This window comes from Neopsephotus bourkii, unplaced genomic scaffold (genome assembly GCF_033783945.1).
Source record: "Neopsephotus bourkii isolate Nb327-2 ecotype Australia unplaced genomic scaffold, CSIRO-AGI_Nbou_v1 NB_1350, whole genome shotgun sequence".
NCBI classification, from domain to species: Eukaryota; Metazoa; Chordata; class Aves; order Psittaciformes; family Psittacidae; genus Neopsephotus; species Neopsephotus bourkii.
In genome coordinates, this window is record NW_026901829.1 from 2,192,273 (window position 1) to 2,217,413 (window position 25,141).

Sequence of the window (25,141 nt, forward strand, 5' to 3'; positions counted from 1 at the left end):
GCAACTGCTGCTTTCAACAAATGTTTAGTGAATGGAGTGGTAGCTTTTGGAGGTAATCTGTATGTAGAAGGAAATCAAAGATGGAAGCAAATTTCCATACTGCAGGAGAAGGAGCCTTGACTTGCAGCTACCTGGCACAGGATTTAGCAAAGCAGTCACATGTAATAAACTTGTAGCCTTTTTTGCCATAGCAGTTCCTAGCACTGCAGTGTTTTCTTCATGTTGCTCTGACTGATCCAGCCTTCTAACTCAGGGTATAAACTTTAACTTCTAATCACGTTTTTAAGTGCAGTATTTTTGAAACACTTGTTTAGATGTAATGCCATATTTTTAATGTACCAAGTACCAATTTTTGAAACGCCTGTTTAGATGTAATGCCATCTTTTTAATGTACCAATTTTCAAGAGTTCCTCCAATTCTGACTGTTTTAATAAAGTAAAGGAGCTGAAGTTTGCATTCCCTTTTGAGAATTTCTTCTGCCTCCTATCTGCTTCCTTAACCCCAGTGCAGAAAAGACAGAGAACCTAGTTGGGTTGTTGGGTCTCTCCCCAACTACAGCAAGACAAAATAGTCAGATCACTGGGTCACCAAGATGATCATTGTAGGTAATGCACTCACTGGCACTATGTTCTTTAGAGCAATTTACCAAATTTAAAAATAAATAAATACATAAATAAGAAACCACAAACAAATAGATCCCTTTTTGTGATTTTTTCAGTTGTGCTTTTGTGTAGAGTAACTCAATTCTGACCTCTACCAGTTTTCATGTTTTGCTCATGTGCTGGAACAAGGCATATTAGCTCTTGTATAAAAAAAGTAGCTTGAACTGCTGCATATTTCTTGGAGCTCTGAAAGCTATCATTCATTGTGGACATTTGTGATTTTACAAATAAAAGGATGCTTTCATTTTTATATTATCTTTCCCTCGTTTCTTCAGAGGAAATGCACTGTGGTCTTTCCTGTTCTCTTCTTCATTTATTGGTTAGGTTTGTAGCAAAAACCTGGTGTTTAACTTGTAATGCTTTATTTCTCTGAAAACAAACAAAATATTTTATGCTGATTCCAGCAGGTCTCTTGGTGTAGAGAGCAGAACTGCTACTTCAAATCATGCTGCAATCCAGGGCATTGGTGATAGCTCTGATTCTGCTCCTTAGCACGACTCTCCCTGGTGAGTCTAAAAAGCTTTTCTGTCTGCCTGAGACAAGGCTCAGCTCTAAGGGTGCTCACTTGCTTTAGAGAAGTCTAACTCATCCATAAAGTAGGACTCAAGCCCAATAGCACAGTTCAAGACCATAAATGTACAGTGCTTGGCAGTGTGAAACAAGTTGGCAAGGGTCTGGCATGAAAATTGTCCATACCTTGTGCAAGGCCATGTAAGGCCTATGACCTAGTGATAAGGTGCTGATGGATGTTGTGAGAGCAAATACTGGGGGAGGCCTGAACTTCAGAATTCAAGTCTTTTCCCATTGTGCTTGGGGTAAGATATCAGAGACACAAGTGGCTGGAGAAGCTTCATGTTTTTCTGCTTCCTGTTTCTCAGAAGTGCATTCAAAGTCCATCTTTGAGAAAGACCGTCGTGACTGGTTGGTCATCCCTGATGCAATTGCAGCTTACATCTATGAAGCTGTGAACAAGGTGTCCCCTAAAGTTGGTCAGTTCTTGGCAGATGCTGCCCAGACTCCAGCAGTTGTTGTGACCAGGTATGGAAACTAACACTTCAATAGCCATGGATAAACAGGGAGAGAAAGCAGTGGGACAAAGAACAGATTAATCATATATCTATATGGGGAGACCCAATGAACCAGCAACCTGGTGTGACCACAGTGGGAGTGGGGTGCTGGAAGGTGGAGTGGGACAATATGGTTTCATGTGAAAGTGCAAGCTCTTCACAGGGATGCACACTGAATATGGCAATGCTTGTGCAGATAGCAACTACTGCTCTCTATACATGGGTTGTGAGGGAGGGGGCCACTGCCTGGTGGGGGATCAGTCCCCCTGGGAGGGTGCCAGGAAACACTGCTGTCACTGAATGCAAATCACAGAATTCACTCTAGCTGTGAATGCATATTCCTCAAAGAAGGGGAACAAGTTTCCTCCCAAAAGCAAAAGCATGATGACCCTAGAGATACAGTTCTATGTCACTCATGGCAAACACATACTGCCTAGTTCTGTATTCTGAGGAAAACCCCTCTAGGACTGCTGACAAGCTTTGCACTCTCAGTGACAGGCAATGCGATAACTAGCATCACGTATTTGTGTATCTTACCACATGTACTGTCATCTCCTGCAGGAACTTCCTCATCAGAGAAACAACTAAACTCAGTATACTGGCTGAACAGCTGGTGGAAAAAGTAAAGAACCTGTGGTACACAAAAGTCCTAGGCTACTAGCCAGATGAAGACAAGTCAGTGTTTCTTCATGTGAGTTGGTAACACCCTACAGTCTCCTCCTTCCCCCTGCCCCTACTATGGACCAAAAGATCATCCAGCAAGACAGAATTGATGCTCCTCTTAATGCCACTAGAGGAAACACAGCTTCAAAGACTAAAGGATGGAAGGCATCTGCTGAAAGCTCTTTTGAAAACAACCCCACAGCTGGGCATAGGGACGGCAATGAGATTGTACTGCTCTTCTGTAGCCAAATCCTGAGAATTAATTCCTCCTGAATGGCTTGGCCATTGTCCCTCTAATAAAAAAATGTTGGTTGTTACACTTCCTTAAGTTTCCTCTTTGTACTGACTGTTATAAAACCACATTCATCTTGGCATCCCATTCTGCTGAGAATGTAGGTGTGATTAGTAAGTTGTTTCAAAGCTAGCAGACCCTAACTGTCCAGGCATTTTTAACCTAACATCAGAAAGACCATGAAATTTAAGTCCTACTGATTGTGCTCCTTAATTAGGTAAGAATTAAGTAGAATTCAGATCATTTGGGGAAACAAGTGCCAGTAGACTGAACTGTCCATCAGTCTTGGGAAGAATACAAGAATGTTGTGAGACAATGCAGGAATGTAACTACACAGGCTAAGGTCCATTTGGAATTAAACCTCACAAGCGATTCTTCAAGTACAATGGTAGCAAAAGGAAGACTAGGGAGAATGTGGGACTGCTGCTCCATGAGACTGGTGCCCTGCTGACGAAGGATACAGAGAAAGCAGAGTTAGTGAACACCTTCTTTGCTTCAGTCTTTACTGCCAAGGCCAGCCCTCAGGAATTCCAGACCCTGAAGACAAGAAAGTCTGGAGAAAGTAAAACTTTCCCTTGGTCAAGGTTTGAATTAGAGATCATTTAGGCAAACCTGATACCCACAAATCCATGTGCCCTAATGGGATGCACCCATGATTGCTGATGGAACTGGTAGATGTTATTGCTAAGCCATTATCCATTACCTTTGAAAGGTCATGAAGAACAGGAGAGGTACTTGAGAACTGGAGGAAAGCCAGTGTCACTTCAGTCTTCAAAAAGGGAAAGGAGTACTTAGGAAACTACAGGCCTGTCAGCCTCACCTCCATCCCTGGGAAGGTGATAGAACAGCTCATCCTGGATATCATCTCTAAGCATGTAGAGGAAAAGAAGGTTATCAGAAGTAGTCAACAAGGATTTACCACAGGGAAATCATGCCTGACCAATCTATGCCAAACTAATGCCTTCTAAGATGGAAAAACTGGCTGAGTAAATCAGGGGAGAGCAGTGGATGCTGTCTACCTTGATATCAGCAAGGCTTTCGACACTGTCTTGCATAACATACTCATAGGTAAGCTGAGGAAGTGGTACCCTTGACACCCACCATTAAGATATTTGTAGGCATTGATAAGATCCCCTCTCAGTCATCTTTTCTCCAGGCTAAACAGGACCAGCTCTGTCTATGTAGGCAATCAGAATAAAATCAGTGCCGCCACACACAGCACAGCATCAAGCTCTTCCATCTCTGATCACTTCACCACTTCTGCAGAGCTCTTTTGCACATTTATTTATTGCTGCCTGTTTTTTTCAGACTGCCTACACTTCCTTGGTCACACGCATATGTATTAAGCAAATGCGCAGGTATTTAGAAGGCTTAGAAAAGCACGGTTTGAGCTGATGAAAGCATTTACCACATGAAAAAGCCAGGATCTTTAGCTCTTTCTGCCACAGAGATGATTTCCTACCTGCTTGTTTTGCATCTGTCTGATCAGTCCTTCTCTTTTCCAAAATACAACCCTTGTTGGAGAAGATCAGCAGCTTAAATCTCCTCTTGACGCAGGCACGAATTCAACATTCCAAATTTTCTCAGGTTAGAGCTTGGGTTTTTGGCATTTCAAAAGTGTTTCTTTCTGAAAGCTTTCTGAAGGTCATGAGTCACATGAAAGAGCCTGAATGTGCCCTTAAGAGTTTGTCCTGGAAATTTTTTCTCCAATATTTTCAAACTATTTGCATGCACTGCCAAAAAAGCTAGGAAAAAAAAACCTGGGAAGTGTAATGGGCTCATGTTGTATTTTGAGCCTGATGTGTGAATTCATTGATGCAACCCTGCAGCATTTCTGTACTGCATCACTACACAGCTGGAACAGAACTGTACCTGCTATGAATTTCATGCTAAAACTTAATACAGTTTTGGTATTTTGTTAAATGCACTTAAATATAACCCTCTGTTCTTCTACTATGTAACCTCCAGAAAAATCCAAGCTAGGCACATGCTGATGAGGTGCTCGATATCTGACTGATTTTAACATACAGGCAAAACTGAATCAGCCCACAGATCTCTGTATTTGTATGGAATCTCCTGATCATGTAGTTATCTATGTATTTTTATGCTTTTAAAGAAGGAAGCAGAAAACCTTCAAGATGGCTAATCTGTTGTACGATCTACAATTTACGGCAACCTATGGAGAGCAAAGTAGACAACCTCCCACTGCCACTTCTGACCCTGATGATACTGGCACCACCCTTTGTTGTGTTCCTTAAAGGCAGATTCTAGCAGCTGAGACAGCATTCAGGCTGGGATCAGCTGGGGGGGGGGGGTGGGGTGCAAAAAAGCATTTTATCCCAAAATGGGCAAACTCATGGGACAGGTAATGAGGGGTGCATACATTTTACTGACAAAGTTAAAATATTTCACATCTATTCCTACATTTTCAGTAGTAATAATCAGCTTAAACTGTAATTTCTTTGTAAAATAGGGATGGAAATCACTTCCCTGGTGATGTCTGTGCTTGAGTGCTTCTCGATTCTTGCCGAGTCTTTGTAAGTGAAGCATTCACTTCAGTGAGATTCATGTCACAGAAGCTTTCGTTGTGAGTAATCGTCACTTACTCAGCAGCTTTGGGAAAGCTTGTGGTGTAACCAGTTCAACCAAGTTCATTGAAATGAAGTCTTAAGAAATGTCAGGTTTTTGTTTCTGAGATGGATGAATAACACCTTATTGTGTTCCTGACTTCTGCAATAACACCCTTTCTCAAAAAAGTATTTATTATGGTGAATACTTTGCACCATTTTCAGTGGCTCAGAGTGCTGATGGCAAAAACTGTTTGCTTGTACACTTCTAGTTCCCCTCACCTCTTACTTTAACACTCTAGAAGAATCATCAATTAATACTGAAGAACAAAGGCCTCAGACTCTGTGCTGCTCTGAGCAGTGATGCCTGTCCTTGTCAAGAAGCAGCCCAAGTCCTTCAATAGCAGAAACCCCAATGCAAGGTGTTTTCTCCATCCAAGGAGAGGTGTCAATGACTGTGAGGGTGATGAGGCACTGGCACAGGGTGTCCAGAGAAGCTGTGGCTGCCCCATCCCTGGCAGCGTTCAAGGCCAGGCTGGACGGGGCTTGGAGCAACCTGGTCTAGTGGAAGGTGTCCCCTGCCTGTGGCAGGGGGCTGGAACTGGATGAGCTTTAAGGTCCCTTCCAACCTATACCGTTCTGTGATTGTGTGACTGGGAATAGTCATAGAAACAGAACCATAGAATGGTTTGGGTTGGAAAGGACCTTAAGATCATCCAGTTCCAATCCCCTGACATGGGGGGTTATTTATTATTCCTGCGTAGTGTCTGAAATTTATGGCTGGTAGTAACATCTGAAGAGCTATGCAGTAATTTCCCTTCCACACAAACATTTCTATCTACAGGTACTGTATTTTGTTATCTTCTAGCGATGGCAGCACATGGCTGTACTGTGCAAGCAGGGACCGAGAGGTGCTGCCGTCTCCGTGAGGGAGTGGACCAAAGATGGTGGATGCCCAGCGAGGTGCAGAGCTGACACTACCTTCTTGCCGCTGGTCCTGAGCTTCCCACATACTTTTAGCCGAGAAGCTTCTTCGGATTTTAAACGTAAACACCAAAATCACAAAAGAGACTGTGAGAGGGGGTATCTGTGTGTACGTGGTGCAAATAACGACAACTGCCACCCACAAAAAGCAGGTGGCTCCCAGGGAGGCCGGGCGGTGGCCGAAGGAGGAAAGCAGCCATCAACCCTCCAGGAGGGACGGGGCCAGGAGAAGCGTCTCAGGCGGGGCCGCTGAGAGTGGCCGGGGCGAGGGGATGGAAAGCTCCGGCCGGGGGGCAGCGCGGTGCCGGCGAGGCGCGGGTGGGTGCAGCAAGCCTTGCGTGCCAGGCGGCCCGCCGGCGGGCGGCAGAGATCAGTCAGCGTCTGTCTCCCTTTCGCTCACAGCCCGCGGCCTCCGCCGCCGCGGCGAGCACTGACTCAGAGCGACACCGCCGCCGCGGCCCGCTTCGCACGCGATGCCGTCGGCCTCCCCCCTACCCCACCACCATCACCAGCCCCCGCCTCGCTCCCGGCCCCGCTCCCAGCCGCGCCCGCGGCACTCCTGCCCCTCTCAGGGCCGGGACAGCGGCACGGGCGGGAGCAGCCCTGGAGCGCAGGTAGGCTCTGGCAGCGGGCCGGGAGCCTCCCCTCGGCCGGGTACCGCAGGGCTCGCCCGGGAAGGCCAAGGAGATCCCCAGCCCTACCTGGGGCGAATCGGGGAGGCTAGCAAGGGTGCTTGGGGGAAAGGAGGAGCTGTTTTATAGCAATAAACCCACCTTTTGGTGCGGCTGGGACAGGCAAATCACTTCCTCTCAATCAGGGAAGGCTCAGCATAGAGCCTGTGGAAGGGGAAGGGTGTTTTGGCATGGGCTGAGTTAGGGTTGAGGGGCTGCAGCTGGGTGGTGTTGGGTGGGGATGGTTTGAGTGCTGTTTCGGTAACGGGTAGAAAGACGTTTTTCGCTTATGTTTGCTGCTTACCTGTGTGCTTACCAGCGAGGGAGGAGTTCCTGTAGCTTGGGTGTATAATGGCTATACTGTGCTTGCAGACCCTTGGTTTTTGGGGGGAGTAATATTGTGTCAAACCAGCTGATGCCATGTTACAGAATTCTTCTTTACACTTAGATGTGGGGATGATATGGAACTAGGCCACTTCCCAAAAAAAAAAAAAAAAAAAAAACCAAACAGAAAAAAAGAAAGAAAAAAAAACAAACAAAAAACTTTAAGAAGCATTCTGGGTTTGCTGTTCAAAAACCTAGAAAACTGCAGCACAAATGCAAGCTCCTGCCTTGACAGGAGCTGTGATAAAACTGCTTCATTAAAGTTTTCCAGTGTCATAAATGTGGTGTTTGAACGTGCGCCACAGCGCTGGGACCATCCATATTGCATGGGAGTTGCTCACTGCTGTATCTGGAAACAGTTTATAAGAGAAGTTGCTAAGAACCCCAAGTTGCACTGCTTACTGAAGATCTTAACAGCAGAATAAATACTTACAAGTACATCTGTGATATATGGCAGTGAAGAGCACAGATCTTTTATTTTCTGTACAAAACAGCTTCCCGTCTGTAGGTTTACAGTAGCATCCTTGTCTAACAGGTTCAGATGTTGGGTTAGAGGATGCTTTATTCACAGAGTCCACTTAAGAGGCGAAAGCTGCAGGTGCAAGAGAAAATGTGTAACTCAGTGTTAGAAAACAAGTGGATTAAGGTTACTGCTTAGAACAACCACTTCAAGATGATTTTTTTTTCCCTAATTGTAACATTTTCTCTTCTCTTCAAAGCTTCCTTTGTATCTCTTGCTTTCTCTGGGATATGATGGTGAAAGTCCTGCCAGTAGAGGACTGCTCCCTTTGGAGTGAAGTATGGACCCTCCCAGGTAACTTTACCTACAGAGAGGTCTTCAAAATGGTGTGCTCAGGCCAGCTTTGCTGCTTGGGGAGCGCGGAACTGTAAAACAGCTGGGGTGGCTGCATGATCTGCAGGACTAACCTATCTTCAGTTGTGTCCATAAAGCACAAAGTTTTTTTCTTAAGAAACCCTCACAAACCAAACCTTGTTATAGTTACAGGCTTCTGTAACATAAAGCTATAGTTTAATGCTCTCTTTGGTCAGTTAAACTGCCCCTGTAGCTGTTAGCTAATTTGAGCATTTTAGGTTTCTCATGCTTCTGAGCTGCTTTGCTTGGCATGAAAGAGGGAAGTCTCATATTTCTGGTTTTGGGGTGTCAAAAATTGTTGGAGCTACATAGTTACACAGTTATTTTAGCAACTTAAGTAGCTCATCAACTCTTTTTTGGCAGGTAAAAGCTTCCAGTAGTTGTAGATTTAAAAGGCACTTTTAGTATTATAATAAGCTTGACTCGATAGAAGTCATATTTTGTAAAAATAACTCTGGTAGATATTGCTGGAGGAAGGGAATGTTGGTTTTATTTGGACTTGTCCATTTTCCCAAATAGTATTTTAATACCTCAGAAAAATAAAGACCTACTATATGAAATCAGTACACATATACACAACGTGTGATACTTTAGTATTGAGAAGCTATGCTTCATCCAAAACAGTGATTAATCTGATTAACTTCTGTATTTGTAAAAACGCCCTTTGTACATACAAACTCTGCCCTTCTTTTGAGGACTTCTTATTAGTGCTTATGTTTAAAATTTTTCCACTTCATTTGCTCTGTCAGATAGTATTATGGAGGGTGCACTGGGTGGCTGAATGAGGAAGGAAAAGAAATACTTCTATATTGAATTGACTCAATGTAGGTCAGTGATTTTTGCCAGTTCATGTGCTGTGTTAGAAATATGCTGCAGGCAGTTGTCATCTGCCAACCTGGAGAAAACTGCTTGTTTTCTCCAAACAAAGGCAAAAGGCAAAAGACAAAAGGCACAAATACCTGGCGCTGTCAGAAGTCTTTTGGGAAACTCATTGGTAGCTAGCCACCGTAGAGGGCTAGAAGGTAATGCAGACGTTACTAACTCATGTCATAACACACAGAATATGGAGCATGAATGCAGAAAGTTCTTCAGTACTCCACAAGCACTTGCTCCCACAGGGTACCAGGGCTTATGGTTGACTCCCTTGATGGAGTAAATCACGGACCTGACTTTAATAACTGGGTAAATAAAAAACCAGTTTTTGAAGCATCTAAACTGTTGTGAGTGTGTCTGTTCCATGAGTGAACCAACAATCTGGTGATGCTTGTAAGTGGTTATATTCTGAAAGCCCATCAAATTTCTTTGTAAATGTAGGTTTGTTTCCCCTCCAGTTTGCAAAGAAAGCATGTGGTTAAACTTAAGAGCCCCAAAACAATTAAAAGGATCTTCTGAATATATTTGCATAGTGTCTTATAATTTTCAGCGGATTTTGTGAATTCTGAGGATAAATGATGCCTACCCTTTTGGTTTTTGACAGATACATGTCAAGGATAATCTATATGTATGTGGTTTTAGTTAGTGAACTAGATAATTGCCTGAAGTCTTTTACAGCTGTGCTGCACTGGTAATGCCACTCATGTTAAAGCATGAGTCAGAATACAAGTTTGCTTTCTTAAAGTAAAAAGGAAGAAGGTTGCATTTGTCCTTTCTGTGAACATGAAGCACTATGTTAAAACCCAGTAGTATTCTACTGCCGTTAGCAGACATCTCAACCTTTGTGTTTTTACACCACAGTTTATCACCTTCACTCCATGTGTGTTTTGCAGACTCATCAGTTCATGCTCACTGTTGTGGCAGGAGCCCTTGGTTTGTTTTTCTGTCTGCTAAAATGGTGGACACTTCCATGCAAAGGCTGACTTCAGCATTAGATCAACTGAACTGGTTTTTGTTGTTGTTTTAGTTTATAAGATTAACTATAATGTATGTCTTGTTCATTATATGCAGTGTTTTGGAAATCCTGTTTTTATTGTAATTTTCCTTTTTCACTTCCTCTGGACCTTTTCACAAGACTTAATTTAGGGCACATGCTCTCCTATCTGGTCTTGAGGCAAATACAGATCTTTTTTGAGCCACTTAACCTCATTGTCCACCTCTGACTCTTAGGTATGGCAGAAATGGGCATTGTCTGGGAGGCATCCAGAGGTAGAGCAGCACACTAATTGTAGCCCTGTTGCCTGTTTGGCTGTGCCAGAGGTCTGGTGAGAGCCAGACTGGTGGCTGTGGGAAGGCTGGGTGTACAGTGATGGAAATACTGCTGCAGAAGGACAGCCTTCCAGCAGGCAGAGTGGAAAGCTCACCTTCCTGGAGGGAGTGCTCCCTCCAGCACTCTCCTAGCTGGGTCCCTTTCCATGGCAAAAATCTTGTTTCATCCTGAACCTCACACTTGAGAGTGGCAGGCTTGGTTTCGCCTGATCTTTAGGGGACGTTCCCCAGAGATGTTTTGTGTCCAGCTGCTGAGTGCTGGAGGAAGGCACTAGCTTTGCTGTATAGAACAGAGAGGAGACTCAGCCTTGAAACCCTCAAACCACTGTTTTTCATTGTGTGATGCACTGGTCTACAGTGCAGCCAAAGCTGTGTTAGCTGCATGGGTTGGGATACCTGAGCTACTTTTATTTGACTAGTTCACAGGTTTGTATAGATGAAGAAATGGCAGCACACATTTCATTGTCAGCTTGCAAGCCAAACAGACAGTCCCCATTCCCTGAAGCTTGTTGATATTCCCATCACTGTATCTTTGCTGCCCTTTCCTGGGGTCGATGCATTTGGATGAGGAGGTTCAGAGCTTCCAGAGTTGCAGTTACCAGTTCACTCTGTGGTATAAATGAAGTCTAAACCATGCACAAATTACAGAAGGATCTACAGTGCTTGCCTGGGGGAGGTCCCTGTGTCTAGCACTGCTCCCTGACAATACTGGCTCACCTTCTTACAGCCACATTGAGAAGAGTATGCATGCCTTAGGAGAAAACACAGGTGCCTAGATCGGCATGATCTTGCCCTACTTTGTCCAAGTTGCTTAAAGGCAATTTAAGGAAGGTGTAGCTAGTACTGTCAGAAAACCTAGTCCAGCAGCACAGCTGGAAGCATCTATTCCGGTGGCTCCTCTAAGTATGGATGAGTGAGGCCATATAATCATAGGAGTTTTGTGGGTCTTCACACCTTTTGGAGGTGAATCATTATCATCATGAATTCTGATAGAGGGCACACTAATCCAGTTGGCTTCACTACTGGTTAGGTAGACGTTGGGTTAGTTAGTCTTTCTGTCTTCTGGGGCTTTGAGCAGCCTGGTCTAGGTGGAAGGTGTCCGTGCCCATTGCCGGGGAGTTTGGAACTGGACAATCTTTAAGGTCCCTTCCAACCCAAACCGTTCTGTGATTCACCCAGACCCAACTCTTGTGGAGTTAGTTTTATAAAACTCCACTTGATTTCAACAATACCAGCAATTTCCCCACTGACTTTAATTGGTATTTATTTGTGTGACAGTTGAGGTAAGGACCTATAAGCATTCTAGTTGCACAAGTTCTTAAAAATTAGAATAGTAGGAGGGTTACATCTCAGTTCATGAATCAGACATTCTAATAGCCTCAGGATGACTGCAACCTCTGAAGTGGCTATGTAAATGTGAGCATGCCACAACACCATCGATTCATGCTGCCAAAACATTAGCCCTAGAAGCTATTGGATTATAAGGCTTGTTTATTCTCTCCCTTTCCCTAGCTAGATCTAGTCTTGTCTTTTTATTTTTCCTGTGTGGTGGCTCTGCTCTGAAATGTTCTCACCAGCTTAGTTTCTCATGGGTACTTTATTTTAGCACGTTTCATATCTGCCATATGCTCTTTGTTCTGCTGTTGCCTGAGCCTTTTTCTCTCTGCTCGTGGATTCCCACAAGGGTTTTGCAATTACTTGAGTGTTCCTGAATGGTCTGAAGTACCATAATCTTTGACTAGAAGTCAGAATATCTGGCACCTTATCTACAGCTGAGCTACTGGGAGATCATGGACTTGCCATTGCACTTTTCAGGGCATTTGTGTCTTTGCTTCTTAATATCCTTCCATCCATAATGGTTAGTTATGAGGAGAGTGGATATTTATATACCTGTACATCTTTCCTGAAAGCTATCAAGCTTCTACTCTTAGCTGCAACATTTCCTTAAGTGGTGTGATTGTACCCACAGGTTCAAAGCTGTGCAAAACCAAATATGTACCTCTCTCTCTTGCTCTCTTTTATTTTTTTAAGTCTTTTCATAATGGTTTGAATGTTTTGCTGCATTTGAGGTGTGGGTAAATGTTTCTGTGGTTCCCAGAGGAGGGAGGGTGAGGAGTAGGTGACAGGGGAAATGGGTGTTGTGGTCATGCAGGTGCTTAGGCAGTGCATAGAGGGAAGTTATGTGAGTGGCCAAGTCAGGTGCATGATGCTATATAGGGCAGATATGTGCTGGGTATTTATTTATACATCGTGTCCCTCAGTGGAAAAAATGCTCTTTGCATTTTAAGTCTGACTTTCTCGTCATTTTGCATGCCAGTTTTAAAGCAAGACTGAAAAGCTGGATTGATTAAAAAACCACTGACCAAGTTTCGTTCTCTGAGCAGAGTGCCACACAGTTTCACAATCTGGTTTTCTTTGCCTCGAATTGAGGGTAAAACAAAGGGCATCCTTTGAGGAAGTGCTGTTCTTTTATATTCATATAACTAGTTTTATCAGTTTAGAAAGAGAGAGGGTCCTCAGGTTGTGGGTCTCCCTTTCACAGTAAAAGACAGAGATGATGTTTTTTTCCAGAATAGACTAGGGACTTTTGGGTGCATCATTTATTTTTGAAGAACCTGCTGTTCAGAGAGCGAGTGCTTAGACCTTTTGGGGAATCTTTTCTTTGCAGAGGATCTGAAACTAGGCATTTACAAATGAAAGCCTCTGAATTTAGCAATCATTTTGTGGGAAGCATTTTCTTTGATCGCAGATTCTTACCTTACTTCCCCTGTCCCCTTCTCTAGCAGCTAAATGCAGTCCATATTTAAAGAGAAACATGGGTCTCTTCTGAGAGATCTCTTGTTGAGATCCCTCTGGTAAAATCCCATGTGCTCTAGAAAATGTGAAAAATAAACAGTAGAGGAAGAATATTCACTAACTAGACTTAGTGGGAACTTCTGACTAAGAATCTGCTCTCTTACTAATATGGAAACTGTTTTGAAGTTTGAAAATACATGTTTTGGTCACAATGCATTGTTTAGATGATCGATACTGATAATGTTGTATGCTGTCAAACCATAACGTGTGGCTTCTATTTCCAAAGCTGCTGCAATCTGTTACAAAAGGTAGCAGAGGTGAGCTGGGAAAATAATACCTGCATTTTCATTTATATCTAAAAATAAGTGTCAACCCAAGCAGCCTACCCTTTGGCAAGGTCTTTTTACTGAGTCACATGTAGAAGGCTGCCTTTATTCTTGAAGGTGGTTGGTTTCCCATCCACTTGCTTTCTCATCTCCCATATTTTGCATTCTTTTACTTTAGTATAAACTCCAGTCTTAGCTGCCTAAATCTTTGGAACCAGACTCCCTCTGGCTTTTACTGAGAGTGAGGTAGTCCAAAACTCCCTGTTACTTGCAGCAAGTGGGAGCACCTGCATCTGCAAACTGAGCAGGTGCGTGGGTTGTTATTGAAACATAGAGTGCACTAATTGCTCTCTTTATCTGGTGACATGCAGAACACTGACATAATTTGGGAAATAGCCTGAGTGGATGGATTTCCCATTGAGGATGGTCTTTAGGCCATTTGTGGTCACTGCTTCCTGTTCTTAGCTTACCATGAAAGGTGCTCCTTAACTGTGTGAAGGCTTCTAAACAAGAGAAGAATCATACAATTGTTTCGGTTGGAAAAGGCCTTTAAGATCATCAAGTCCAACTAATTCAGTTAGAAATTTTCAAATACATAATGATTTGTGCTCGCAGCTTGCAAATCTACTCACAAGTCCCTCTTAACCTTATGAATACAAGTGATCATACAGGGATAGATAACAATTTAGTATTCTAGAGGCGTGTAACTGCTAGAAGTATTCCCACCCCTGAGTTGACATCTCTTTGTACTGTTCAGCAGTACCTTACAAGCACCTGAAAAAAAAAACCACTTTTGTCAAGGACCTTACTGTGCCTGTGCAGCAGTCAACATGTGTATCATTGCAGCATCTTTGCAAAGTCAGGAAATGTTCTTACTGTAATTCAGCCTATTCCAAACCTGAGGCGCAGACACCCTGTGAGGGGCTTTGCATCTCACCAGTCTGAGAAAGCCAGAGCAAGAAGTTGCAGGTGACATCTTGGTGCACCTTAGTCAGTGCAAGTTCTCCACTCAGCTTCCAAGAGCCAGCCTTTACTGCAGTACTTGTTAAGTGTGAGTCCAGTGCAGTGGCTACAACACTTGTCTTACTTGCTGGAGGGCAGTAAGGTAGCCCTGATCATTTTGGATCTGAAACTATTCCCTGTGAGACATTTTCCTCTGTCATCTGCAACTCAAAGTACCAAGGTGGTACAGTTGTTAGTGTTAGCACATCTGGTGCTGAAATGAAGGTTACAAAAATTCTTTGTCCATTTAAGTAAGCTTTAGATCTGGGTACAATTTTTCTCTGTATTGAGATGAAATACTTTCTTTCTGACAAATGATGATTCATCGAAGCCAAAATGGAGACCCAAATGATGCATATAAGCAGGTCCTAATTTACAGCAAGAAGCAGAGGCACTCCAATTTTGATTGTGCACATCTCAGGAAGATGCACCAATCTCTAGATTGTTGGGGGTGTTGCTGGTGGTGCAGTTGTTTTCATGTAAAACCTCAAAAAGTCTTGATTTCTTTCAAGGCATACAAAGACATCTCCAAAATCATGAAAAGGTTTGTGGGATGGGCAAATGAATGTTCTCCATCCAGATCTGCTGACAGATTTCCTAGTAATGCTTTGCTACCTTCTCATGACAATGAAAGGATATGATAGATTACAAAAATCCAAACCATATTTCTTAACAGCAACCATATTGGACTTATTTTAAAATAATAAAAGTGGAGGAGAAAATAAACAGTCCAAATTACTAAACAAGATCTTTTGCAGGTGTTGTACCAGAATTGCAGCATTTCCATTTCACATAGCAAGCCACTTTACAGTCATCAAGTTCTTTTAATACAGATAAAATAGGCATCCTGTTACATTACACAAGTCCACCACATTAAATACTTAAAGTCACCGTTAAGTTTGGTGTCATTCTAAGCTGTGTGAATGCTAACAAACAAATAATGAATATTAACATGGAATAGTGAAAATTCCACTAGTAAGTTTGTTCAAGTATAGGCTGCCTTTTCTTTGGGAAAAATAATGTAAGATAATGTTTACACTGTTGTCAGAATGTCCAGTAGATGTCTTGCAGTTTACAAGAGCGAAATAAGCACCTTCATAGGGTGCGGTCTTTTGGATGAGTGCCTACAAGCATCCAGAGAGGTTTGCTTTGTTGAATTAGTTGCCTCTTCTGTGTTTTTTCTTGCTCATGGGGACCATTTGCTGTGGAATTTATATATAATTCTCTTCAAACCTGGCAATATTTGATCAGTTTGAGTTTTTTTTCCCCAAATGCCTGTATTACAGCTTTAGGCAATGGAAGGAGACCTTGGTAGATGTTCCTTAGTTATTGTTCCAATTTGATCTGGCATTTTGAGGTATTAAATTATTGAAGTATTAATTAATGAAATAAAAAGAAAAACCCAACAAAAAACCCACAAAAAGCCCCCCAAAACAAACAAAGCCAAAAAAAAGAAAGTGACAGCCCTAACTTAAATTTATTTTAAGTCTTGTAGACTGATTATATTCCAAAGATACAGTTCTGCTTTGGGTGGGGATTAAGGAAATAATGAGTGAGATCTGACTTACTAAGATGTGATTTTTTTCTGTAATAAAAATCATAAGCTAGTTGAAATGCAAGTCTTAGGCTTCTTTTTGTAATTAAAATAAGTTTCATGTACTAGTAAAGGTGAAGGGAGGCTAAAAGATTGAGATGAGGCTATTGAGACAGCAGTTTTTGAGGGACACTGCAAACAGGATTAAAATTTGAACTGACACTGTTCTTATTTTCAAACACTGGAAGGTCTGAAAACACAGTTGATGCTCTTCATGCATTTGTAAGCCTGAAGCAGTTTGGTCGTTAGGTGTGGGCAAAAAAGTATGCCATGTGGAGGAAGGCAACCAAAATCTTTTAGAAGAGGGGAGAGAAAAATATGCATGTGGTGAAGGGAGGGGAGAGCAAAACCGTTCCTGTGTCTCTGTGATGCCCCCCTTATAGCCCAGGCATATATCCCAGTATCTTACTGTGTGCCAGAGAGCACACAGCAGCACCAGGAGCTGCTGAAATACACTTTTGCCTCGGCTGACCCTGCAGTGCCAACTCTCTAGAGCTCCAATGAGGGTTTGCTGTGTGAGCCTGTGGCCATAGCAGGGAATTGGCTGGGGAGCTCGGCGGAATGTCCATGCCTTGGTTTCCAGGTTTATGCTGCCACTGGGTGAGGTCTGTTTTCATTTCTCTGCCTACATTAAACACGACTGCAAAGCTCAAGAGAAAATGCAAATACCAGGATTTATTTGTAACACCCAAAATAGTCACCCCAGTTTACAGATGTTTAGAAAATACAAAGGTATGAAAAGAAAAGCTATACTGAATACATTTGTGCTGCAGGTACATCAGAGAAATACCTCTTCCATTGCTCAGTTCACCTCTTCTTTTCCCTGCTATCCAGACAGTAGCCAGGTCTTCAGGCTTTGCCCATTGCTCTCTGTTTCTTATGAGTTATGTTGGCTGGTGTAGCTGTCTTCCGTTTAAAACCTTTTAGCAGGTCTGCAGGTCTGTTACACCACTGTACGAACAACCCAGGCAGTCAGAAATTGTGTCAGAACCTCAAAAAAGTCTCAAAACCCACGAGTGCTTTTTGTTGTTGTTGGGTTTTTTGCCTTTGAGAGAAAGGTTAAATGAAGTATTGCTTTTGCGTCTTTTCTAATTTCTCTGCCTTCAAGTTAGCTTTTTTCTGAAATCAGAAATAGGGCTGAAGATTTAATGACATAGTAAGAAGCGGAGACTTAAAGAAAAATGCACAGGACTCAAGCTGCAAGAGCTGGTAACACAGAAATCCGTCAAAACATTAGATTTCTAAATTCAGAAAACCTCCAAACTCCCAGAATTTATCAGGCTGGTTTGAAGCCACTGTGACATGTTGGTGAGCTAGGAACCAGAGAGAAAAAACACTTGTGTTGTTTTTCTTGCTCCACACAGAATAAAAATCTTTATATCTATATATATCTATATCTATATATAAAAGTTCAAAGCTTGCCTTACAGCAGCTTTATCTGAGTCACATGATTCTTCTTAGTTTGTAGCACTTGTGCTGGGGTTCTGGTATAAGCATTTGTGGATATTTATTGGCACAATGGTTTCGGCTTTACATGATTCAGTGACACAGCGATCACTGTGAACCCTAATCTGTGGTTAACGTTTCCTATTCCATCGATCTGCATTTAAAGGGAAGCAGTTCCTCCTACCTGAAGTGCCAGCTGCATTACATTTGCACCTTTGTCGTTAATCTCTCCTTTTGTTTTCAGCTTCTCTCACTTTATTCTTTGCCTGCTGTCTTTGGAGAGAGAAGTTCCTTCCTCTGCAGTCCCACCTCCCTGTCAGAGGGACACAGAGCGCTTCCTCTTCCTAGCAGCATTCTCCCCGGCAATAAAATTGGATAAGGAGTGGCTCAGGCGAGTGTCCAGAGTATCCAAGTTGCTGCCACTGCTGCTGCTTTTCACCCATGGGCACAGGCACCGAAGCATGGCTCTGCGAATGTAGTTGTCAAAGCAATAGTAAATGAAAGGGTTGGCACAGCTATTGGCAAAAGCAAAAGGGCTGCTCACCTTCATACCCAGCTGGGCAACCATGTCAGGAAAACAATCAGGCTGCTTCATGAGTCCCAAAAGGATGGCCATAAGCTTGAAAAGATTGAAGGGAACCCAGGAGATAACAAAAGCTGCTACTACAATGGAGACAATCTTGATGGATTTTCTCAGTTTCTTATCATGTTTCCCAGTTCTCTGATAATGCACACAGAGTCTTTTGGTGATGGAGCAGTAAAAGGTTAAGATACTCAACAGTGGGAAGAAGAAGGCCAGGATTAAAAGCATCAGTGACATAATCTGCTTGGCTTCTGTCACGGCTTTGTCTGTGCAGTAAGTCTTTCCATAGTGCTTCTTCAGTTCTCTGGACAAAAGGGTTGGCATTCCTAAGCAGCAGGATACTAACCAGACACAGATGCACAGTCCACTGCAATAGGATCTTGTTCTGAGCCGTCTAGCAATAGAGGGATGCATGATAGCGAGGTACCGGTCAGCACTCATGCAAGTGAGGAGGAGGATGCTGCAGTACATGTTGACTGAGATGACATAGGAACTAGTCTTACAGAGGAAAGCTCCTACTCTCCAGCTCCCGTCTGATGCCTCCTTGTCCACCCAGAGTGGAAGTGTAATGAGGAAGATGAAGTCAGATGCAGCGAGGTTGATGATAAAGATGTCAATCAGCCTCTGGACCCGTCGCTTCAAGACCAAGGCTGCTATCAGGATGGAGTTGCCCACAATGCCCACCAGGAACAGAGCAGTGTACAGGATAGGGAGGAAAGTAGACATATGCTGCAGGTTCTGATACGGGCAGTTGTCATCGTAGTAGTAGTAGTAGTAGTTGTAGTTGAAAGTTACTGTAGTCACGGGGGAAAACTGGGTGAGTTCCATTTCTGGCCAAGCTGTCCCCATCCCCGCTCTGAGGGAGGCTCTGAGCTTCCCCTAACCCTCGCCCTCAAGGTCTTCCTTAAAAACATGATAGCGAGTGAGGGGGGAGGAGTGCAGAAAGGGGGGAGGGGAAAAGGTGGTTTTGGGGGTTGTAATTTATATACTTTTCCGCAATCACTTAGGCAGCAGACAAGTGATGATAGTCTCTGATTAGTCAAAACCTTGTCTTCAGAATAAACGCTTCTTTTTTTAAAATCAGGTTTAGTTTTACTGATTATATCTTCATGTTGCATTTGCCTGTATAAGCAAACCAGGTTTGGGGTTTGCTTTCATTATGGTGGGGGAGGTAAGATAGTTTTCAAGATTCTGAACTTTTGATTTTTTAGGACAGGATATTGCTAGTTTGCAAAGGTTTGAGATTGAACCAGCTCAGAAGGAGACAGAGAATTCAGGTGCCACATTCTTTATTGTTTCTCAAAACTTTTTGTGTAAATTGCTTTTTGGAAAATACTCAACTTTTCTGAGGCTTCGAGGGTTTTATACTTTCTTTCTCTGTTTATGATTGTTGTTTCCTGTTGAGAGTAATTCTCCCATATGAAAATATTTCAGGAAAAACATTTAAAACTACCCTACCCATTCTGCCCTGTAGTGAATTGTTCTGTATCAGTCCACAGCTCTCCACTGCTCTGCCAGCACCCCCTGCCTGCCCTGCAGCTCCTCCAGTTCCCCCAGCCCTGTGCACCCCATGCCTAGCTTTATGAATGGATTAGAAACATAGAGGACAGATTTCCTGTGTGTTACATACTCTGCAATTTGAAACGTGACTTGCTGCCTCTGCCATTTCCTTACCATTCACAGTTGTTTCTGTTCCTTCTCTCCTCTGACTATGCAGCTCACATGGCTCTTGAGCTGTTGTTACATATAGTGCTTGCTTCTCTTAAAGAGCTCTGATTTCCTTCTTCTTCCATTTGTAATATCAGTATTTCTCCATCTGTGGATTACCTCCTTACGAACAGCCCTTTCAGTGATTCATAAATCAAATGAAAAGTCTACCTTTCTGAACTACCCTTCGTTTTGTCAGTGCATACCAATGTGAAAGAAACTTCTACTACCGGTCTTCATCATCCTTCCCCTATTCTGCAGATAAATTAATTTTCTCCTTCCTCCCCCTCCCACCTGGATGTTCACAGACCACACATATCTTAAGGATTCTCAAAGCTTTGAGCAGATTGCTTACGCAGCATGCTTGAGCCCTGGGCAGGTAGAACACATCTACGTGTCTCTGCACAGCCAAACAGCAACTCCAAATTGCAAGGAGAGTAAATTAGCCCCTCCAGTTTACTCTGGATGCACACAGATTCACTCTGGTGAAACAGGGAAGTACAAAATGAAATATATTCTTTTGTACAGAAGTAAATTTAGTTCTGCTTTGTAGCTAAGCAACGTTGAACTTGATGGCGAATAATAATAGCAAGAAGGAAACATTTTGGATAAATGTTTCACAATGACAGGTTAGAACTGGACTAGTGGTGGGCAGCTTGAAAACGGGACTTTCCAAACCTGAAGTTCAGCCAAAGTGATGAAAGTGATAAAGAGATGACCACCAGGGGTCCCAGAGACCACTACCACGTTGTTGTGCGCATGTGAAAATAGGTGTAAACCTATGTGAAGTAGTTCTGGGAAATGTTATGTATGTCATTTACTGGAAATACAATGAATATGTATATTAAGAAACAATATAATCACAGCCTGATTGATGCTGGAACAAGGCATGTTAAGAGGAGCTACCCCCCATGTTTCCCAGCACTGCAATAAAGAATATCTGCTTGCCAACTTTGTTGGTGAGTTCTTGACAAGTTCTTCGAATCAGTTTGGTACCCCAGATGGGACCCTCTCTGCTTGGCTGCAGGACCCACTGAGGATGGGGCTCCCTAGGGCTCTCAGGAATTTTTCCCAGAGGGACCCCTCGACTCATTCAGATCCCTGCAGGAGCAGACAAGGACCATCTTTAAGAAGGTATTCTTTTGTAAGTATGATTTTGTTTTGGTTAACTTTCTGTAAGTCGTAGGAGATGTCCTGCACAGAAGTTTGTTTGGAGTTTGGATTTTGATGGGTTAGCCTTTTGTTTGGAACCTTCTGTAAATTGAGATATAGAAGTCTCACAGGCAAGGCATATACCTGACTGCTGGCACCCGATTGGTGTACATTCAAATTTGTTTGGAACTCTTTTTTGTGACGGTATTTGACCTAATTTGCAGATTATCATGGTACTGATTTTGGTATTGACAACATGATATGGTTAATGCTGTACTGTATGTTGTGATTGCATCATTAATAGTTGTTTGTCTAGTTGGATTTTATTTGCATTATAAGTACTGTAGTTGTGTGGAGTGTGCTTGAGAGATCCCTTGTATGTGTGTGTTGAGGGCAGGGCTTGGTCAGTGGAGTATGTAGTTGCACAAGAAAACACTGTTCTGTGTAATTTTGTTGTCAGTGTTTTTGTGTAATATGCTGTAATTATGTTTCATAAGAAAGTGCCTCGGGCTGTGGGTCCTCCCGTGGAGTGACCGGGGTGGACACAGAAACCGTGAAGCACATTGTGGCATAAAATAGAAACTTGCACTAATGTGGGACCTGAACCGTGTGGAGCCAAGGACCCCATGGGAGTGTTAAAGTATTGAGGTGAGTTTGTACAAACCCCCATACCCACTCAAAGGAGTGACTGAGCCATGCTGGACGCATGGGGGGCTGTTTGCTATTTGCCTACAAAGGCATGGTAGGTAAGAACACAGAGTTGGAGCAACAAGTAGCAGATTTACATTCTGAGCTAGAAAGGGTTAAAGCAGAAGTGCTGTTGCAGAGGCAGGCATTTGGAGCCACTGCAGAGAAGGGTGAGAGATGTAAGGAAAAAAACAACAGAGCAATAAAAAAGGCACAAAGGCAGTGGGGCCATGAGTCTGTGCCCTTGTATCTGATCCCAACTGGGACCCGGAGACATGGGATGAAGTAGTGTATGCAGATATGTTTTTCAGATTAAGAAACCACCCTGAGTGGCAGAGGGAATGCAGGATTAATGTAGCTCTGCCGGATCCCTTAATTTTAGTTTTGGAAAAGGACAGGGGAAAACAGGGATCTAAACTGGAGAGATGTTGTTCAGCCTGTGATATTGGAGAAAGAGGTTTAAAGTTAAGAAAAAGGAGTAAACAGGAAGATAGGGTGGAGGATTATGTATTCCCGGTACTTCCAAGAGGAGAGTGCCCTGGCCCGAATCCCTCTGATATTGAAAAGGAGGAAGGGGTTGCAGTTGCTGATGATAGAACAGAAGGACCTGAAAATGTTACTCCAATTGCCACACGCATTCGTAGCAAAACAGGGCTGGTAACTCAGGCACCTTTAAGACAGGCAATGGGACCAGAGGGCCAGACAAGAATAAAGATGAACTTTTCAATGGGAGATTCGGATGCTTGGAAGTTAGCTGTGGAAGAGTATCGGGATGATCCCATAGGAGTGGTAAAAAGGTTTGAGTTGATTGTTAAAAGCCAAGATCGTGACTGAGGGGACATAGATGTAATGCTGGATGCATTAACTGAAACGGAAAAGCAGTTGGTATTAAAAACCACCCGCGCTCACATACGTGGTCATATTACTGCAGGAGCATCAGCAGCTAAAGTGGAAGATCATATCCCACTGCAACACCAGATTGGGATTACGATCTGCCCAAGGATTATGCTGCCTTGAAAAGATGTCAAAATTGGATAAAATTTGGATTGGAAAATGCAATTCCAAAACCAGTAAATTGGTTAGCCCTGTTTGTTGTAAAACAAGGGCAAACCGAAACACCGAGTTTTTGGATAGGTTGAGGGAAGTGATTGTGAAAGTTTACTACATTAGATCCCTCCTCAGAGGAAAGGAAGTAGCAGATAGCCAATCTGTTCTTAGGACAGTCATCAGAAGATATTAGGAAAAAGCTTTGGAAGTTAAAAGAGCCAGATAATCATGATATAGAAAAGTTGATAGAGGAAGTGTGGAGATTGTATAGAAATTGAGAACAGGTAGAGAAGAAAAAGCTGACTCATACCATAGCCACAGCTATGGTGGCAGCTTTGGGACAAGTAGGAACTGATAAAGGGACTAGTATAAGAAGATGAGGCAGAGGTAGAGGAGGAATGTCAGACAAAAATAAAGTAAATCCTTTGTCTGTGGGACCAGATCAGTGTGCATACTGAAGGAAAATTGGACTTTGGAAGCAATATTGCCCTAACCTAAAGAATCTCCAGACAGTTCTGGTGACTGAATTGGAGCTAGACTAACAGGGACTGGGGGAATCTACCCTAGCAGATCCACTGATTAAATCACAGCTAGGGACCAGAGAAAAGGAGGTGGAATTTTTAGTGGATACAGGATCAACCTGTCAGGTGTTAAATCAGAGTCTGACTCCACTGGGAAAAGAATTTGTTACAGTTGTGGGAGCTACTGGACGCCAAGCAAAAGCATTCTTTCTGAGACCTGTACAGCTGGGAAAACAACTTTTCCCAATTTGAGTACAAAATTGGGAAAACAAATAGGAATGTTTATAAATGCCAAATTCTCCAGTCTTTACTAGGGCGAGATCTACTAGAACATTTGGAAGCAACCATAACGTTTAAGGAAGGAGAAATGGAATTAAAAGACAAACAATTAATTGAAGTCCTGAGTTTATCTTTAATTCAACAGAAAAGCTGAAAGAAGGACCTCCCTGAAATAGAGTCTTTAATCAAGTATATCCAGGAGTATGGGTATCTGAAGTTCCAGGTAAGGCTAAAAATGCTTTATCTGTTAAAGCAGAAATAAAAAGGGGCCCACCGAGTTCGAATAAAAGAATATCCCTTAAAATTAGAGCATTGGAAAGGAATCGAAATAATTGATAAATTGCTAATTGAATGTGACTCAGAATATAACACCCCTGTTTTATCAGTAAAGAAACCAGATGGAAAGAGTTACAGGTTAGTTCAGGATTTAAGGGCAATCAACAAAATTGTGGAGGATATTCATCCAGTAGTAGCAAATCCATACCCCCTATTAAACAAATTGAACAATAACAAAAAGTGGTCTACCATTTTAGACTTAAAGGGCACATTCTTCTGCCTGTCTTTAGCTAAAGAAAGCCAAAATTTGTTTGCTTTTGAAGGGGAAAACCCCAAAATGGGAAAAAAAACCCTCAGTTAACTTGGATAGTATTACCTCAACGATTCAAAAATAGCCTGACGATATTTGTAAATCAATTAGCTTGAGAATTAGAATCTAGAACTCGAATACACCCACTCAGACAGGAAATTTGCTACAATATATTAATGATTTGCTAATTGCTACTGAAACTAAGGAAGAATGTTTTCAATAGACTGTTGAATTGTTTAATTTTCTGGGACTAAGCAGATACTGAGTGTCCAAAACAAAAAGCACAGTTAATTCAAACATGAGTCTCTTCTTTAGGATATGAAATAAGTGGAGGACTATGAGAGCTTCGAACAACCCAAAAGGAAGCCATTTGCCAAAAGCCAAGACCATCCACAGTCAGGGGCCTTCAGACATTCTTGGGTATGACTGGATGGTGCCGACTTTGGATCCATGATTATGGAATAGTGATAAGGCAGTTATACAAACTGTTGAAAGGTTTAAGTTGGACTGATCAAGCCCAGGAAGCATTCAACTCCCATGAAAGGCAACAGGTAGCTCTGGGAGTCCTGGTCAGAGATTAGGACCCTACAAAAGGGCAGTAGCATATTTTTCAGAATGGCTTGATGAAGTAAGTAGAAGGATGACCAGGTTGTTGATTGACTCAGAGTTCTTGTTGAGTTCTTCAAATTACTGCCAAGGCTCAGGTTATGTTCTCCTGTGCAGCAGGTGCCTGGGAGAGTTTCAGGCACTTGGAAAAGCAGAGAGCTGCTATTAACAACCAGCTGATGGATCAAGGGGTAATTAGGTCGGCACTCTTTCTTGTGTAGGTATGCTGATGTCTAATAAGAAGCTAGCTATATACAACTGCCTTCCTACCTGTAAGGCACTAGTGGACTCTAGATGACTATTGGCGTAAGTGTGACATAAGTGTGATCCTGTAAGGAAGCACAGGCTAAAAATTATCTTCTTGCCATTTTAAGAGGGGCGTAACCATTCAGTGCAGAACTTGCTGTGGCCTGTTAAGTAGGAGGCAGTAATTCGTTTTGGTT

At 42.7% G+C, this 25,141-nt stretch overlaps 2 protein-coding genes across 3 annotated transcripts; one reads left to right on the plus strand and one right to left on the minus strand.

Moving 5' to 3' along the window:
- The first annotated feature begins 1,069 nt into the window (after positions 1-1,069).
- On the plus strand, positions 1,070-2,720 carry LOC133219379 (apovitellenin-1). Of its 2 annotated transcripts, XM_061366661.1 has the most exons (4): positions 1,070-1,168; positions 1,541-1,700; positions 2,291-2,420; positions 2,524-2,720. In XM_061366661.1, the coding sequence occupies exons 1-3, from the start codon at positions 1,108-1,110 to the stop codon at positions 2,388-2,390; spliced, it is 321 nt and encodes a 106-aa protein (XP_061222645.1). In that variant the 5' UTR covers positions 1,070-1,107; the 3' UTR covers positions 2,391-2,420; positions 2,524-2,720. The 2 variants fall into 2 exon arrangements, with proteins under 2 accessions (XP_061222645.1, XP_061222644.1); XM_061366660.1 differs by having other exon boundaries at positions 2,291-2,720.
- A 14,753-nt stretch (positions 2,721-17,473) lies between these two features.
- Positions 17,474-19,526, minus strand: GPR15 (G protein-coupled receptor 15). Its single transcript, XM_061366662.1, has one exon. It carries the CDS (start codon positions 18,960-18,962, stop codon positions 17,847-17,849), a length of 1,116 nt encoding a protein of 371 aa, XP_061222646.1. The 5' UTR covers positions 18,963-19,526; the 3' UTR covers positions 17,474-17,846.
- Positions 19,527-25,141: the final 5,615 nt, after the last annotated feature.